The 15,874-nt window shown below is 45.2% G+C and overlaps 1 protein-coding gene across 2 annotated transcripts; it reads right to left on the reverse strand.

The window, feature by feature from the left end:
• Positions 1–5,608: 5,608 nt before the first annotated feature.
• TMEM254 (transmembrane protein 254) lies at positions 5,609–14,466 on the reverse strand. 2 transcript variants are annotated; one of them, XM_049645274.1, is made up of 4 exons: positions 14,329–14,466; positions 12,128–12,231; positions 11,879–11,938; positions 5,609–7,330 (listed from the first exon to the last, which is right to left on the reverse strand). In XM_049645274.1, exons 1-4 carry the CDS (start codon positions 14,416–14,418, stop codon positions 7,210–7,212), a joined length of 375 nt encoding a protein of 124 aa, XP_049501231.1. In that variant the 5' UTR covers positions 14,419–14,466; the 3' UTR covers positions 5,609–7,209. The 2 variants fall into 2 exon arrangements, with proteins under 2 accessions (XP_049501231.1, XP_049501230.1); XM_049645273.1 differs by lacking the exon at positions 14,329–14,466 and adding an exon at positions 13,943–14,313.
• Between the last annotated feature and the right edge of the window lie 1,408 nt (positions 14,467–15,874).

Genomic DNA, 15,874 nt, shown 5'->3' on the forward strand with positions numbered 1-15,874 from the left:
ACATTGAGACTCAAAGACATGATGAAACTCACCCAGGGTGACATAGGTAATAAGTACCAGGTAACAATGTGAACAGAGCTGTGGCTCAAAAGCCAAGGACCCTACTCCATTACACCTGCCGCCTTTCATTCTTCAGGGGAAACAACAGTAACAAAGGGGTGCAGTGTGACTTTATCAGTTGTCTCAGAGGGTTGCTATGTTGTTATTTTTCCCTTGGAAAGTAAAGTATCTGCAGGAGTCCCCCTTCTGGAGCTTTCTCCTGATTAGATCTTGTCTTTTTTGGGTGGCTTCATTTCCCAGTAGCCGGAAAGGTAAGGTAAGGTAGTTCAACTTGAGTCTTCTGGGGTTATATCAGGGGCACAGCTCTGGCTCATGGAGATTTTAGAGGACTCTGGAGTGTTAGAAAGCGGAAAATTTTACAAAATCTGGTGCTTCGCTCGATATACCACTCTCCCGGGGATGGGTTCCCCCAATCTTTTGCCAGGTGTTTTGTGAAAGGGCCTCAGCCCATTTTTGTCTGGAAAATCTACGCCATGGTGGGCATCTATCTACCACAGGAACTGGTACCTAAGGAAAAGGTGAAGTAAGAACATTTATTTGTTTGCATTTGCAAAATTACACACAGGAGGGATAAATCAAAATTAATGATACCTGTTATGGGTAAGGGTAGATAGAAAGGTTGGGGCACCCGGGTGGCTCAGTCGCTTAAACATCCAATTCTTGGTTTTGACTCAGGTCACGATCTCACAGTTTGTGGGTTCAAGCCCTGCATCCGGCTCTGTACTGACAGTGTGGAGCCTGCTTGGGATTCTCTCTCTCTCTCTCTCTCTCTCTGCCCCTCCTCCTGCTTGCCCTTGCTCTCAAAATAAAATAAACTTTGAAATAAGCTAACTATGCCACTCAACAACATTAGTACCCAGCAAAGTTTTTCTTAAAGGTCCCGAGCTGGCTCTTCAAAATGTAAACATCATGGAGGCCAGTGCCCCACACTGGGTTTATAATACATAAAATTTAAAAGAAATCATAAGTTCATTGTGATACCTCCAATATTAAACGAACAAAAAATGAAAACGGGTGGAACAACGAGAAAGGAAGTCTTTTCTTTTTAATTTTTAAAAAGATTTATTTTTGAGAGAGAGTGTGTGTGAGTGGGGACAGGCGGAGAGAGAAGGAGACACAGAATCCAAAGCAGGCTCCAGGCTCCGAGCTGTCAGCACAGAGCCCAAAGCGGGGCTCAAACCTACAAACCGCGAGATCGTGACGTCAGCCAAAGTCGGTCACTTAACCAACTGATCCACCCAGATGTCCCAAGGAAATCTCTTCTTTACAGAATGTCAACTAATAAACGTAGAAGAAATGATGGAAATAGGAAAATCACCAGTTCATAAACATCATGGTAAAAAATTGGTTGAGGCAAGAATCACCAATGGATAATCATAATGGATAATCATCAATGGGTAGGGAATATGTGGTCATGTGGTATTGAAGTGTCGGTCCACACATCTCTTATTAACTCAAAGGGAGGGAAAATACCTTTCACTGTGATGCACTGAAAAGGACCTGGCAGTGTTCCTCCCAGCACGTTTAATTTCAGTCTGATCGTGAGAAGGCGGGCAAAATTGGGGGCCATTCTGCAACATTGCCTGGGCCTGGGCACTTCAAAAATGTCGGTCGTTAAAGGCAAAAACCAAAACCAAAAAAGGCAGAGAACCTTCTAGGTTAAAGAGACTAAGGAAAGCTGACAACTAAACAGTATGTGTGATTCTGGACGGGATCCGGGACCCTTCCACCCCCATCATCCCTAAGGCTCTGAATGATGTTATCAGCACAAGGGGGGAGATTCCAATCTGAACTGTGTAGAAGATAACATTACATTTCCTGGGTGTAATAATTATGTAACACAACGCTTCCGCTCTTGGGAGATGCACACTGAAGGTGAAGGGCAGTGGTGTCTACAAAGACTCTCAGATGATTCAGGGGGAAAAAAAGAAACAATTATATATGGAGGAACAAAAAGACAGGGATAAGGCAAACACAGCAAAATGTTAAAAACTGGTGAACCTGGGAGGTGAAGGGTATATGGATGTTCTCTATACTCATCTTGTAACTTTTCTGAAGGCTTACAACTTTTCAAATAAAAGCAATGATATATATCCTATTTCTGTTCTTCTGGGAGTTGTACCTAGTTCCACAGCTCACGTTTTATTACCCCAATCATTTTCTTAAACTGATCAGTATATTTCCCCTTAAAAAGGGAACTATTTCAATTTAACATCAAGACCAGTTAACTTACCGAGTGCCCGCCCTCCCCCCTACACACGCGTAACCCACACAGAACCTGCATTTTTGCAAGGTTTTACGTGACCCATCTGCATGGGTACATTTAACAAGCACAGGACGCATCACTGGTGATTACCAGCCTTCCAATAAAACTATTGTTCAGTACGATACAGTGTATGAAGTTGCTTTATCTAGATTCTTTCACTTAAGTTTACCATTCTACTTTCATCCCAGCCGCGATGTAAAATTGATGGAACTGAGGTCCAGGAAGGTGACAGACTTGCCTAAAATCTCGTGCCTGGAGCCAGGTGAAATGCCACACTTCAGTATCACTGCGTAGTGTAATACTCTTAAATCGTTAACAGTTTGCTGAATGCATCATTAATGTGCATGGTGAGTTAGGTAATAACTGTGCTTTATTCTCATACGTATCAGAGGAAAAAAAAATATAATGAACAAACCAAGCAGGGCATTTCATAGTTATTCTTCCCTAGGAAGATTTCTTAAAATGAATTCATGTGTAGCATAGGCATGACCAGCCTTGCGGGGGTGGTCCCCACATGCCTGAGGGTTAGGGAACACTTCCCTATCTTATCATTACTCTCCTTTATAACAACATCAAAGCTTTGGTGGCAGTTTTTATCAACTAAGTTCTGTTTAGTAAGAACGGCTTGTGCAACCTGTTGGTACAAAGAAAAAGTGAATGTAACTCCCAGAGACAGAGTCCCCAGCCCCTGAAGGGGAACAATAGAGACATGAGCTGGAGGCAAGGATGGTGATTTAAAAAAAAAAAAGGAAAAAGAAAAAGCTACACAAAGCCTGGGAGCTTGAGGCTGAACTTGAGGCTTCTAAGACCTTGGGCCTGACAGATCAAGAGCCACAGGTACGGGACAAGTGCTCTCCTCTCCCACCTGGGCCCCAGGGTAGCCCCCACACTCAATATATGCACTGGCATTGGGTCCAGCCCTGCCCGTGGAGAAGGGCCGGATCAGGCTACAAACCAGGCAGTGATCGCCCTACTGTGGAAGGAGTTTCCCATCCTGTTGGCAGAAACCTCCTTTAGAGGCTTCCCCACTGTGTGTCCCAGCTCCCGGCCCAGAGAGACCCAATAATATCCAAACCCAAAACAACCTAGGGGCTGGTTCCACCTTGGGGAAGCTGCTGGCTCTCTCTCCCATTTTGAGAGCATACCTTCGTTTTAGGAAACTGCTTGGTGCTCGCTGTTTCCTTTTGGCTGGCTGTCCTTATTGCAGTGCGGTTCCCCCATGTGAATCTTCTCGTTGGAAATCCAAGGACTGAGACCTCCATTCCCACAATGCACTCTCTCACCCCTGACACTTACATGAACATTTCCCTGACAGTACTAGGGTGTCAAAGGCTTTTTCCCTAAGCCACCTTTATGCCTCACTACAAACAAAAAGGAGGCAATCGGTAAACTCAATCCTATCAAGAAAGCCTAGTAGCCATCTTAAAATGGTCATAGAAATGACAAATACAGTATTTTGAATAGGATTTTCAAATATCCGCTGTGGAATCAGAGGATAGCGTTCTTCCTCATAAAGAGAAATGTGAAATGACAATTAGTCTCTCACTTGTCTAACCTTGATGAAGAGAGAACCATAATTCCCAATTTGAGGCAGACAAGGAGCCTTGCGGACAGGTGTCTCCTATGCTTACACAGACATTACTCAGCTGCCCTACCAGCATCTTTTTGCCTGGGCCAATAAAGGGCAGATCAATGATATTTATGCCAAACTAAGAGCTTTAATTAACAAGGTTCCAGGAAGGGTCCAGGCAAAGATAAAAACGTGATTGCAGGGTTCTCTAATCTCAACGGCAGGTGCTCAGACTGTCCTTGTGTGTCTTCAGACCCCCCATGTAAATACGTACGGCCCGCAGATGGCAAGCTGTTTTGCCAAAGAACCTCCATCTGGAATAGAACCTCTTAAGCCCAAGACTTGTTTTAAAACCGTGGCTTGAAAACATGTTTAGACGTAGACTGCATGGAGTCCTAAATAAGTTGAATGTTTATAAGGAGAAACTATAAACAGGTCTGTTACTATTTAAGTGGTGAGGTCATTAGTTTTTTCCATTAGTCCTTTCTTTTTTGTTCTTCCAAACTACACATGCTCCCAACATCTTCGGGGTAGGAGCAGGAGAAAACAGGTTAGTTCGTCTGCCTCCCACGGTTGCTTCCATTAAGGTGCTTCTGGTCCTTTCTCATCCAAACTCAACAAGGATGTTTCTCCCCTATCACCATTACAGCTGCAACACAAAGCCAACAGATCTCTGTATTTGTTTATTTTTTGCTTCACAGGCTTAATTTCTATGCTCCTGGGCTGCAGAGGAGGGGAGAGACACAAGATCCAGCTGAGGTCTGGCCTCTCCATGTGATGTTAAGTTACTTCACCTCGATGGGATGCAGTTTATGGGTCAATAAAATGACCTACACTGTGTGCTCATTAAGATCCTTTTTTTTTGGGGGCGCCTGGGTGGCGCAGTCGGTTGGGCGTCCGACTTCAGCCAGGTCACGATCTCGCGGTCCGTGAGTTCGAGCCCCGCGTCGGGCTCTGGGCTGATGGCTCGGAGCCTGGAGCCTGTTTCCGATTCTGTGTCTCCCTCTCTCTCTGCCCCTCCCCCGTTCATGCTTTGTCTCTCTCTGTCCCAAAAATAAATAAAAAACATTGAAAAAAAAAAAAAAAGATCCTTTTTTTGCGGTAAGCCATGATAATATTGCAAGTGAGATTATAGTTTATACTTTTGGCACTTAAAAGAACACAAATAGAGAGCACAATAGAGCACAAGAGCTGCATAGACTGTATCAGATGCTGAATGAAATATAAATGAAAACAAAAGGGGAACACTCCTACAGTGAAAGGAGACACTCACGTCCACCCACAACTCTGTGTGCATGGAGGTAAGCGGGCCCTGGGCAGCTCTGTAAACATAACGAGGAGCATATGCCCTGCAACTAGGGCATTCTACATTTCTTTTTTTCTTTTTAAACGTTTATTATTGAGAGACAGAGACAACATGAGCATGGGAGGGGCAGAGAGAGAGGAAGACAGAATCTGAAGCAGGCTCCAGGCTCTGGGCTGTCAGCACAGAGCCCAACGCCAGGCTTGAACTCGCAAACCGTGAGATCATGACCTGAGCTGAAGTCGGACGCTTAACCCACTGAGCCACCCAGGCGCCCCTCTACATTTCTTTATCCATGGAAAAAAAGCCTCAATATCTGAACTGTACGAACAGTTCCATAATAGAGTCTACCTAGAAAAGTAAAATCAAATGTGCGACAATAACAAAACTAACATACAAAAAAGTATTTGAAAAGGCAATTCACAGCATTTATTCAAGTTAATCCATTTTATTCAATAATCTGCCATATCGTTGCTGTCACCATTACTGTAATATTGTCATTACTATTTCTCTTTTGACAGGGCCATGCGTTTAAAAAATCTGGGTTGGATTTCCATGATGTTTAACTCTATGATTAAAAATCTGTCTCTTCACCAAAAGGCAACCCCTTCACCACCAGAGAAACTGGAAAGACTGAGATTTAGTTGTAGAAAGTGATCGCCACCAGAAACAATTCATAGTCCATCATCTCTCAGGGTTGTACTTTTACTTGGGGCCTCTTTAGGGGTGAGCGGGCTGCCTCTCATAAACGTTTGCTTAAAACAGGTAACATGCCCTCCTGCATCATAGAAGGAAAATAAGGTCTAGTCCCTGGGGAACAGATCCTCCTGGGAAGGAATCTGAATGGCTCCTAGGTGACTGAGCCATTCTGGCCAAGGTCAGGGGACAGAGTCAGTGAGCCTTCTGCCCTGACCAGTCAGTAGTAAAAAGGTCTAATCAGGTGAATGGGAGAGGTAGTGGCTAGCTTCCAGTTAGAATCTCTAGCTCAGGAACATCTGTGTTAGAGTAAGCCAGAGCAGGAGGGAGATGTTAGAGTCTGGAGAAAATGACTAAGAAAAAGATACAGGTTTCCTAATGGGGAACCGACAGAAAGGTGGCGCTACCAGCCAAGGGCAGTCCTGTGCTTCTCTCTGAGAAGAGAATACACTGAGTGAGTTCTGCAGTTTTCATAGAACAACTGGAATGACACTGAACATGTGGAAAGTTACATCGGTTTCTGTCCTTTGTTCGGAAAACACTGCTAAGACACCTGTGTGCAAAGCAATGGGCCAGGTGCTGAAACAAAAATAAATCTGAGATGTGATCCTGCCTGGAAGGAGCAATCCAGCAGTGGCCTTCAGACCCTTGCACACCACAGAGTGCTATGTCCTAGAGGCCGCGTGGAGGGAAGGACGGCTTCGGGCTGGCAGGATCAGGGAAGGGGTCCCCCAATCCTCTCCTCTCGGTACTCAGCGTGTCCTCTGTGCCTCTATGTTACTGCTCAGCCTGGCCCATTCCATGCACCTGCTCATCTTTCTGATCTTTTCTTGGTGGTGTGAGAAAAGGAAGTTCAAGAGGATGAGATCCTGCCTTACAGATGCCTACCGTGTGTGGAATTGAGGTGTCGTGGAAATGTCACTCTGTCTTGGTTCAGAAAGGTGGAAAAAACTGGGGGAAAAGAGAGCTGAGATGGGGTTTACTCAGAAGGTGGGAGCAAAATTATACCACCAGACAATTCTGGTGCACAGCTTAAACCAGACAACAGAATGAGCACCAGCACTGCCAACGACCTCAAGAAGGTCCCAAGACCTGGAAACCCTCTGCCTAATAGTCTGTCTACAGAACTGGGAAGCTTAAATCCTTTCTTGTCATCCAGTCAAGCTCAACCAGAGCATATGAAAGAATAATGACTAACTAGACGGTCTTCAACTTCTGCAAAGTAGAAAGATCAAGTAAAGTCAGCATCTTCCTTGCCCCCAAAACAGTGAAGTGGAAGGCCAAACGTGTAGAGAAAGCATTTGAATATCTTCCTTAAGTTTGTTTTTGGCGTTTTGGTCTGTAAGCAATTAAGATGGAGAGAGATGCCACCCCGAAGAGGAAAGTTTGTAGGAACCACAGCACTTGAGCCCGACCGTCCGTGATGCCTTTAGACCTAAAAAAAAAGAAAAAAGAAAAAAGAAAAAAGAAAAACTTAACCACCAGAATTTTTATGTTATGGTTTCATAAGAGTTAGTCTTCCATTTTTTATTTTTTTAATTATTTATTAAAAAAATTTTTAAGGTTTATTTATTTTTGAGAGAAAGAGATACAGAGCACAAGCAGGGGAGGGGCAGAGAGGGAGGGAGACACAGAATCCAAAGCAGGCTCCAGGCTCCGAGCTGGCAGCACAGAACCCGACGTGGAGCTCGAACCCACGAACCATGAGATCGTGACCTGAGTCGAAGTCGGACGCTTAATCAACCGGGCCACCCAGGCGCCCCTAGTCTTCCATTTTCTTAAAAAATGTATTCCTTCTAGGGGCGCCTGGGTGGCTCGGTCGGTTGGGTGTCCAACTCTTGATTTCGGCTCAGGTCATGAGTTCAAGCCCCACATCAGGCTTTGCACTGACAGCATGGAGCCTGCCTGGGATTCTCTCTCCCTCTCTATCTGTTCCTCCTACTCTCTCTCTCTCAAAATAAGTAAAAAAACTTTAAAAATATATATATATTCCTTCTATCTACTTTCATTAGGTTTATTTTTGCCATTTTCCTCTAGTTTCTTAACTCGCATGGTTAGTTCATTTATTTTCATTTTTCTTATGCATTCAGGATGGTACACTCTTCCCTCAGACGCAGTCTGGCTACTGCCTAGGGCATGGAATTATGAAACTATTTCTCGGGGCACCTGGGTGGCTCAGTCGGTTAAGCGTCTGACTTCGGCTCAGGTCATGATCTTGCGGTTTGTGAGTTTGAGCCCCGTGTCGGGATCTGTGCTGACAGCTCAGAGCCTGGAACCTGCTTCGGATTCTGTGTCTCCCTCTCTCTCTGCCCCTCCCCTGTCTCTCAATAATAAATAAATGTTTAAAAAAAATTTTTTTTAAAGTTTCTCCTGTGACTTCGATGAGCGGAGGGTTAAAAAGCACTGGGATGCCTTCAGAGGAAGAGTTTTGAAGGTAGACCAGATGTAAATCCTAGCTTGGCCAACTACCAGCTGTGACGGCTGGGCAAGCCACTCCTCTCTTAGACTCTGTGTCCTCCTCTGAAAAACAGAAGTATCAGTATTTATCTCAGCAAGTTTGGGGATGATTTAGGAGATAACATACACACAGTGCTTAGTCAAAAGCCTGGCTCACGGAAATAATAAACACCCGGCTGCAAACTAAATTGCTTGAAACAGAGCTCAAAAGAAAATGGCCTAATGGGAGTGAATGGCTTGCTGGTCTCATCTATATATAAATAAGTCTTATGTGGATGAATTCTAATTTAGAATAGTATACATAGAAATGATATTGTTTTACACGCTAACAGATTAAAGGAGAAAAATCCTATGATCATCTATATACATGCAGAAGCATCTGAGAAATGACAACATCCATTCTGAATACAGGTTCTCAGCTAACTTAGAAACAGGATGGAACTTCCTTACTCTAATAGAGGAGGTCTACGTGACTCTAGAAAAAACAGTGCAAAATTTGAAAGCTTTCCCTTTAATCAGCAACAACACAAGGGCCAGGATATATGAGGAATTCATGTTCATGCAGTATTATTTATAATAATAAAAAACTAGAGACTTAAAAGTCCATCAGAGGGGGTATTTGTGAAATACAGTGAGGCACAGCCATGGAACAGAATACTATGCACTAATAAAATGAATGAGGTAAATTTATAGGTGTAGACATGAAAAAATAGGCATATACGACAATGGAAAAAGTTACAGAAGAGTTGATATCTACATTTATATATATTAGGGTGGCTATGAAGTCAAACACATAGACCAATCTTTTCTCTGGTTAAAAGGGATTCACCAATTCCTTTTTATGGCTTGATAGTGTGATTTGGGAGGTTACAAAAATACATTCACTTAAATTCATTCATTCATTCATTCATTCACAATTCAAATGGAGTATTTATTCTGATGTACGGTGACTAATGATATACTGCAACATGTGAGACCATAAAGAAATAACTTCAAGAACATAATAAGAGTGACCTCACCTCTCTATGCCTGCTCTTCCTCTACCCTTCAAAGACTTGGATAGCAGGATGTTAAATTTGAGTCTTTCGGTTTTCACTAGAGGCTCCAAATGCCCATAACAGAACAGGCGTCAAATACTCCAACACTGTAAATTCGAGGGGTTAGACCACACGCCTCCAAGCTAAGATTTCAATGCAAGGCTGAAGGGGCCAAGTGCTGCGGCATTTCCCGTCACAAGTCAGACTCAAAGAACAGCTTCAACAGACCCACTTGGAGAGCCTGACCCGAGTCCCCTGGAATTTAGGGGAAGAGATTAATATCTGACTCTAAAGTTAAGACTCAGGTAAAGCTTGCCTGATGGGAGACCAAACATACATGACTGCAGTGGGAAGTGCATGTATCTGCCGATTATCCCACTGGGAGGACAAAGAAGCTGTTACTGTGAGCCATCCAGATCTGGTGGAAGGCCACAGGCGTGGGTGGGCTGAAAAGGGACCCTGGCCCAGAGGCCCTAACTGAAGGGTAGAAGAGATCTCAGTAAAAGAAAGCTTCCCCTCAACCACAGATCCTGCAGGGAAACTGCAGGTGGCAGGCTGGAGGAGGCAGCGGAAGGAACCATCAAGGGAAATGCAGAAGGGAGACTGATCCCCAGTGATGGCTGCTTTCTCAAAAACCCACCGGGCCTCCGCCGGAGAAAACGAGCCAACACCGGGCATGCAACATCCACAGCCCCCAGCTGCCTGACCACAAGGCGGACCGTGCCCTGTTTCCCCAAACTTACTCCCACCCTGGTGGGCCACAAGCAGCTGTCGCTAACAAATAGGAAAAAGAGGTGGCCCGAGAGAGAAGACACTAACTACACTCTCTTCCCCAGGGCAGCCTCCTGAGACCCAGCTGGATGAGAACAGACACTTTTGACTTTGGTTAACAGTTTCATCGTCTTAATAAATAGCCTGGACTAGACTGGATTACATCAGAGAGTCACTGGAAAACCTATGGAACCACTTCAGATTTCATCCACGGTCCAGTGGGAGGCAGACAATAACCCATAGGGGGAGTGTAACTGGAGAGGGGTGAGAAAGAATAAAGCAGCTTTCTGCTCCTCTCCTAGAAAGCCCAGCTTGTTTCATAAATCAGAAGACAGAGTGACATAATCTATTTGAAGCACTTAACAGGGGTCTGGCAGAGTGTGCACCCAATAAATATTAATTACTTTTATTATTAAAAGATAGTTGTTATAAAGTATCTTAGTTCTCACCTTTAGAATACAATAATAGAGGTGATAGTTCATCTCGACCAGAAAAAAATTAATTGCAAAGTAAATTTGGCATGACGGTAACCATTGCTTCATGACAGCATGCTGTCTCTACACGCTTACGTAAAGTACTAATGGAAAGAGAATCTTTCCAAATATGCTCACATAGTATTAACTTATGCTGGCATCTGCTGAGTAGGGTCTAGTCCAGAGGCTTCTTTTTTTTTTTTTAACTTGCAGAATTAACCCAGAATTATTTGTGGAGCTTGAAAACAAAGAACATATTCCCATTTCTTTTTTTTTTTTTTTAACATTTATTTATTTTTGAGACAGAGAGAGACACAGCATGAATGGGGGAGGGGCAGAGAGAGAGGGAGACACAGAATCGGAAGCAGGCTCCAGGCCCTGAGCCATCAGCCCAGAGCCCGACGCGGGGCTCGAACTCGCAGACCGCGAGATCATGACCTGAGCTGAAGTCGGATGCTCAACCGACTGAGCCACCCAGGCGCCCCCATATTCCCATTTCTGAAGCAAGGCCTACCAAATCAGGATCTCTGGGTCTGGAAACCAGACATGTGTATTCCGAGAAAGCTCCTCAGGTGATTCAGTCATGAAACTAGGACTGAGAATCTGAGAATCGATGGCCTATGTCCATAACTTAGCTCTTTTTCTTTTTTTATTAAAAAAAAATTTTTTTTAGTGTTTATTTATTTTTAAGAGAGAGAGAGAAAGACAAGAGCAAATAGGGGAAGGGGCAGAGAGAGAGGGAGACACAGAACCTATAGCAGCCTCCAGGCTCTGAGCTGTCAGCACAGAGCCCGACGCAGGGCTTGAACCCACGAACTGTGAGATCATGACCGGAGCCGAAGTCAGATGCGCAACCAACTGGGCCACCCAGGCTCCCCTAACTTGGCTCTTTTTCAAACTAGAAAGCAAACTCCAAATCTTCTGTTCTAGTTGGGGCTATTCAGAGAATTTTTTTTTTTTTAATGAGAAAAAACATCTAAATTAAGTAGCTAATTAATTGACTAGCCAACACAAATGAAATGAATCCATTTGTTAAATATTTACTGAGCACTCCCTCTGGGCTAGGCTCAGTATTAGGCATGGTGATTCAACCCTACCCTGGGAATGCTCTTGGCCTACAAAGGCATGAATTATTTAAATGTGGCTACTCTTAACTTACATTAGATACCAAGAGAAAAATGATAAAGACCTATTAAAAACAGTTACTTGCAAAAAACAAACAAACAAAAAAACCCCAACACTTACTTGCACAAAACCATGGCATATAAGGCCTCTCCCACGTGAATCAGCCAGGCAAGCCAATACCTGAAACAAAAGTCAGCCTTGCTTAAGGTGATGGTTATCTGCTGATGAAATCTAACACAGAAACCTCAAAAAGAAAGGTGCCTTAATGTGAACCAGCAACACTCTTAGATATCTAAAGGCAAGTGCAGGCCTTCCAGGTCTTCGGTAGGGCTGGAGCTGGCCACACTCCACTTCCGGAGCTTTCCTTACCCACTGCGGAGGAGGGTGTGATGATGGTCCACCAAGTACTGAGTGAAGAGGCCCAGTGGCCCTAGGCTCTGGTAAGGAATACTCTGAGGCCAGAAGACAACCCACTGAAAGAGAATCAGAGGCACAGAATACCTATTAGGGTGCTGAAATCAGCACAGGTTTATTTTTCAAAGAAACTATGAAATAACCCAGATTCTACAAAAACAACTAAAGACCAAAGAAACTCTGAATTAAGTCATTTGGGTTTCCATTCTCCACTTCTGTTTTCTTTTTTTTTTTTTTTGAAGTTTTATTTATTTAAGAGAAAGAGAAGACAGTGCGACTGGGGGAGGGGCAGAGAGTGAGGGAGAATCCCAAGCAGGCTCCACACTGTCAGCACAGAGCCCGATGTGGGGCTCGAACTCACAAAACTGTGAGATCAGGACCTGAGCCTACATCAACAGTCAGACACTTAACTGACTGAGCCACCCAGGTGCCCCTCCACTTAATATTTCCTAAAAGTTATCTGGCCGGGAGATTTATGACAAGGAAGCTGTGTGATTATCAGACTCAGTGTCCAGGCTGGATGACTTCTATCCTTAATGAATTCCACCCAAAACATTATTTTTATACAGGTTACTAATAAATGTTTAAGTTTCTGCGTCCTTGGTAGCTTCTTTATGACAGAAGCTACAGCTTGAACAAAACCCCCATTTAACTTAGAATTCCTTCACTTCTTTCACTCTTCCTACCTCTAAAACTGGGAATGATCCACCTCAGAGCTGAAAAGTATGTGAACCAAGTTTGTGAAGTGCTAACACCAACTACCTAATCACATTAGGTTTGTGTAATCTGATCGACTTTCCTTTAATCTCTATGTTGTAACCTCTGCCGGATTTTTCTGAGAATAATTAAATGCCAACAGGTCCAAAATGTTATTGTCTCATTCAGATCTCAGGCAAGAGCAGTCCTACCTCTCCCATTATGTTGTAACACATCTAAAATTTAAATAAAGCTTAAAATATCACTGCACCTTCCAAAACCAAAGGGAATGGAAGGGGCAGCACCTACCAGCCCCATAATATCCCAATTTGAGGTCCCCAACGCTTTCCTCCATCTATTTTTCTAACTAGTCAGGAATGCAGAACCATAGAACAGAAATGCACCTTTGCAGAATTTCGGTTCAATCCCTCCATTTTACATATGAGGAAATCAGAGTCAAGGAGCTCAGATTTGACAACAAACAACACTGTGGACACGACAACACACTTCTAAGCCCCAGTGTCCAAGGATCTCCCCGTCAAGATCCAAATAGATTTCCCTCTCTTCAAAGTTATACCAACCTAGTCCCCAAGCTACTTTTCCAGGGATCTTTCCCATTATCCTTTAAACGAACTGTCAGCCAGACAAAAGTCGCTCCTCTCTCAGCAGAGATCCCTTCTTCCTGATACCACATCTATGCCATAACATTTATATCCTGTCTATTCCTTCTTTAGGTTTATCCCCGTTTTCCAAACAATTCTAACTGCCTCAAACATTCTGCTTCGGAAGCCCTATTCTGAGCCGGCAGGCCTACGACAGCCTGTCAACATGAATTCCTCCTCGGTGAACTCTACTCACACCCGGTTATGCCGCAGTTAAGTGTGGAGGGGCGAGGACGCAAAGGAGGGACAGGTGGAGTAGAAACCATCCCTTGAGCCCACCGACCTTCCGCTTACGATAGTAACCTAGGCAACCGCCGGACGCGCAAGCGCGAGACCTCGCTGCCTGTGCTCCCCTCGCCCTACGAGGGCCTGGAGGGCCCAAATAGATGCACCACCCCTCCCTACTCCTCACCGCGAAATAGCCCAGTCCCAGGACGGTGACCAGCGAGGGCAAACGTCTGGCTCGACGGAAGTAGCCAGAAGCAGCCCTGCCGGCCTCGGACTTCGTCACCACCATCTTGAAAGATCTACACACTGAATCGTGGGATGGGGAACCATCCCCGCCCCCGCCCCCATCCCGACAAAGCCTGGGCAGCAGGTTTCTCAGGACCGCGAGACCCGGGAGAGGCGCGGGCACACGAGTGCGCCTGCGTCTTCTTTCCCGGCCCGGTCCCCGCCCCCGGGGCTCCGAGCCTTATTGCGCCTGCGCGACCCCTCCGGCCCGGTTGGCCCGGGTCCTGCACTCTGAGGAGCGCTTGCTCTGCTCTTCGGACCGCTCAGGGCGGCCGCTGCCCTTACCGTGTAATACCCAAATGAAAGGATGATGACGGTGAACCACAAAAGACTGCCCCTCTGGAAGTACGCTTTACCGCCTGCCGCTGTCCCCATGGTTGCGACACTTCAGCGAGACGGCGAGGCGGGGCGCTCCGCTGCGCGCGGCGAGGCGGGGCGGGGCCTGGGCGAGCGCTCCTCCCTCCCTCCTTACTCCCGGGAGCCCGAGGCACCTGCGTGTTGGGAAACTCGGACAGCGAGGCTTGCTGGCCTCTGACCTGCTGGGCCTGTCGTCGTCTCGCAGGGAACACGCCCTCTGTGCATGTGCCTTTCCCGGGCTTAAGAGGAAAGTGTTGGAATAGATGGTGCTTTCCGCCTCCAATAACCACGAGTCTGAGTGAAGGGATGCCTTTCCTCTTCATTAGTGAAAATGTATCATACTGCACAGCACTTGTGAGCAGGGGCTGTGGAGTAGACGGCTTGGGTTTAAGTCCTGCCTGTGCCACTCATTTGTGGCTTAAGCCTACACTAGTCACTATTAAATAACAAAAATTCAAGTGAGTAATTGATCAAATTGGCTTTACTGAAGGATTCCTGAGTGGGGCAGCGCCCATCTAGCAAATCAAAAGGAGCTCTGCTGAGCTGCAGAAAGGCTTTGGGTTGTTTGTTTGTTTTTAAGGTAGAGAGAGGGCATAAAAGCAATTTATTACCAAGGATTGCATTGTTCTGGCAATGCATCCCTGCCAAAGGGTAAGGGGTTGACCGAGATATTCCAATGTGGCTGGTTGAAGTTCACATCCGGGGAGTGGGATGGAGAATGAAACTGCAGTTAAGATAGGTATTGTCTTGACATGGAGTCTGTTTCTTCATCTGTATAATGGGAATATATCTATTCCTACCTCAGGGCTTTTCGGTGGATTAAATGAGTTAATACCTACCTATAATAACAGCACTCACAAAAGTCTCTCGCCCATAGCGCTTTATAAGTTTTGATGATAATTCCTGGGCCTTTGCATCAGACCCTGTGCTAAGTGTAATTCTGAAAACAACTCCGCACAGCAGATTATTGTCCCTCACATGAAAGAAGAGGAAGCAGCACATAGAAATGTCCAAAGTCATGTAAGTGGGCAGGAATACTGGAAATCAAGTGGTAGCCAAGCATTCTGGCACTCTTAAGGACCATGCTCTATGAGGTGTGGAATATTTCCATAACTTCTTTTGTTGACATGGGAACAGCCAAGGTTCTGTGTCCTCATTTTTTTTTTTTAACGTTTATTTATCTTTTGGGGACAGAGAGAGACAGAGCATGAACGGGGGAGGGGCAGAGAGAGAGGGAGACACAGAATGGGAAGCAGGCTCCAGGCTCTGAGCCATCAGCCCAGAGCCTGACGCCGGGCTCGAACTCATGGACCGCGAGATCATGACCTGAGCTGAAGTCGGACGCTTAACCGACTGAGCCACCCAGGCGCCCCTGTGTCCTCATTTTTTAACAGGAGTGTATTGGACTACCTTTTTTTTTTTTTTTTTTAATTTTAAAGTTTGAGAGAGAGCACAAATGCACATGAGTGCAAGA

The sequence above is a fragment of the Panthera uncia genome, chromosome D2 (assembly GCF_023721935.1).
Source record: "Panthera uncia isolate 11264 chromosome D2, Puncia_PCG_1.0, whole genome shotgun sequence".
Taxonomy (NCBI): Eukaryota; Metazoa; Chordata; class Mammalia; order Carnivora; family Felidae; genus Panthera; species Panthera uncia.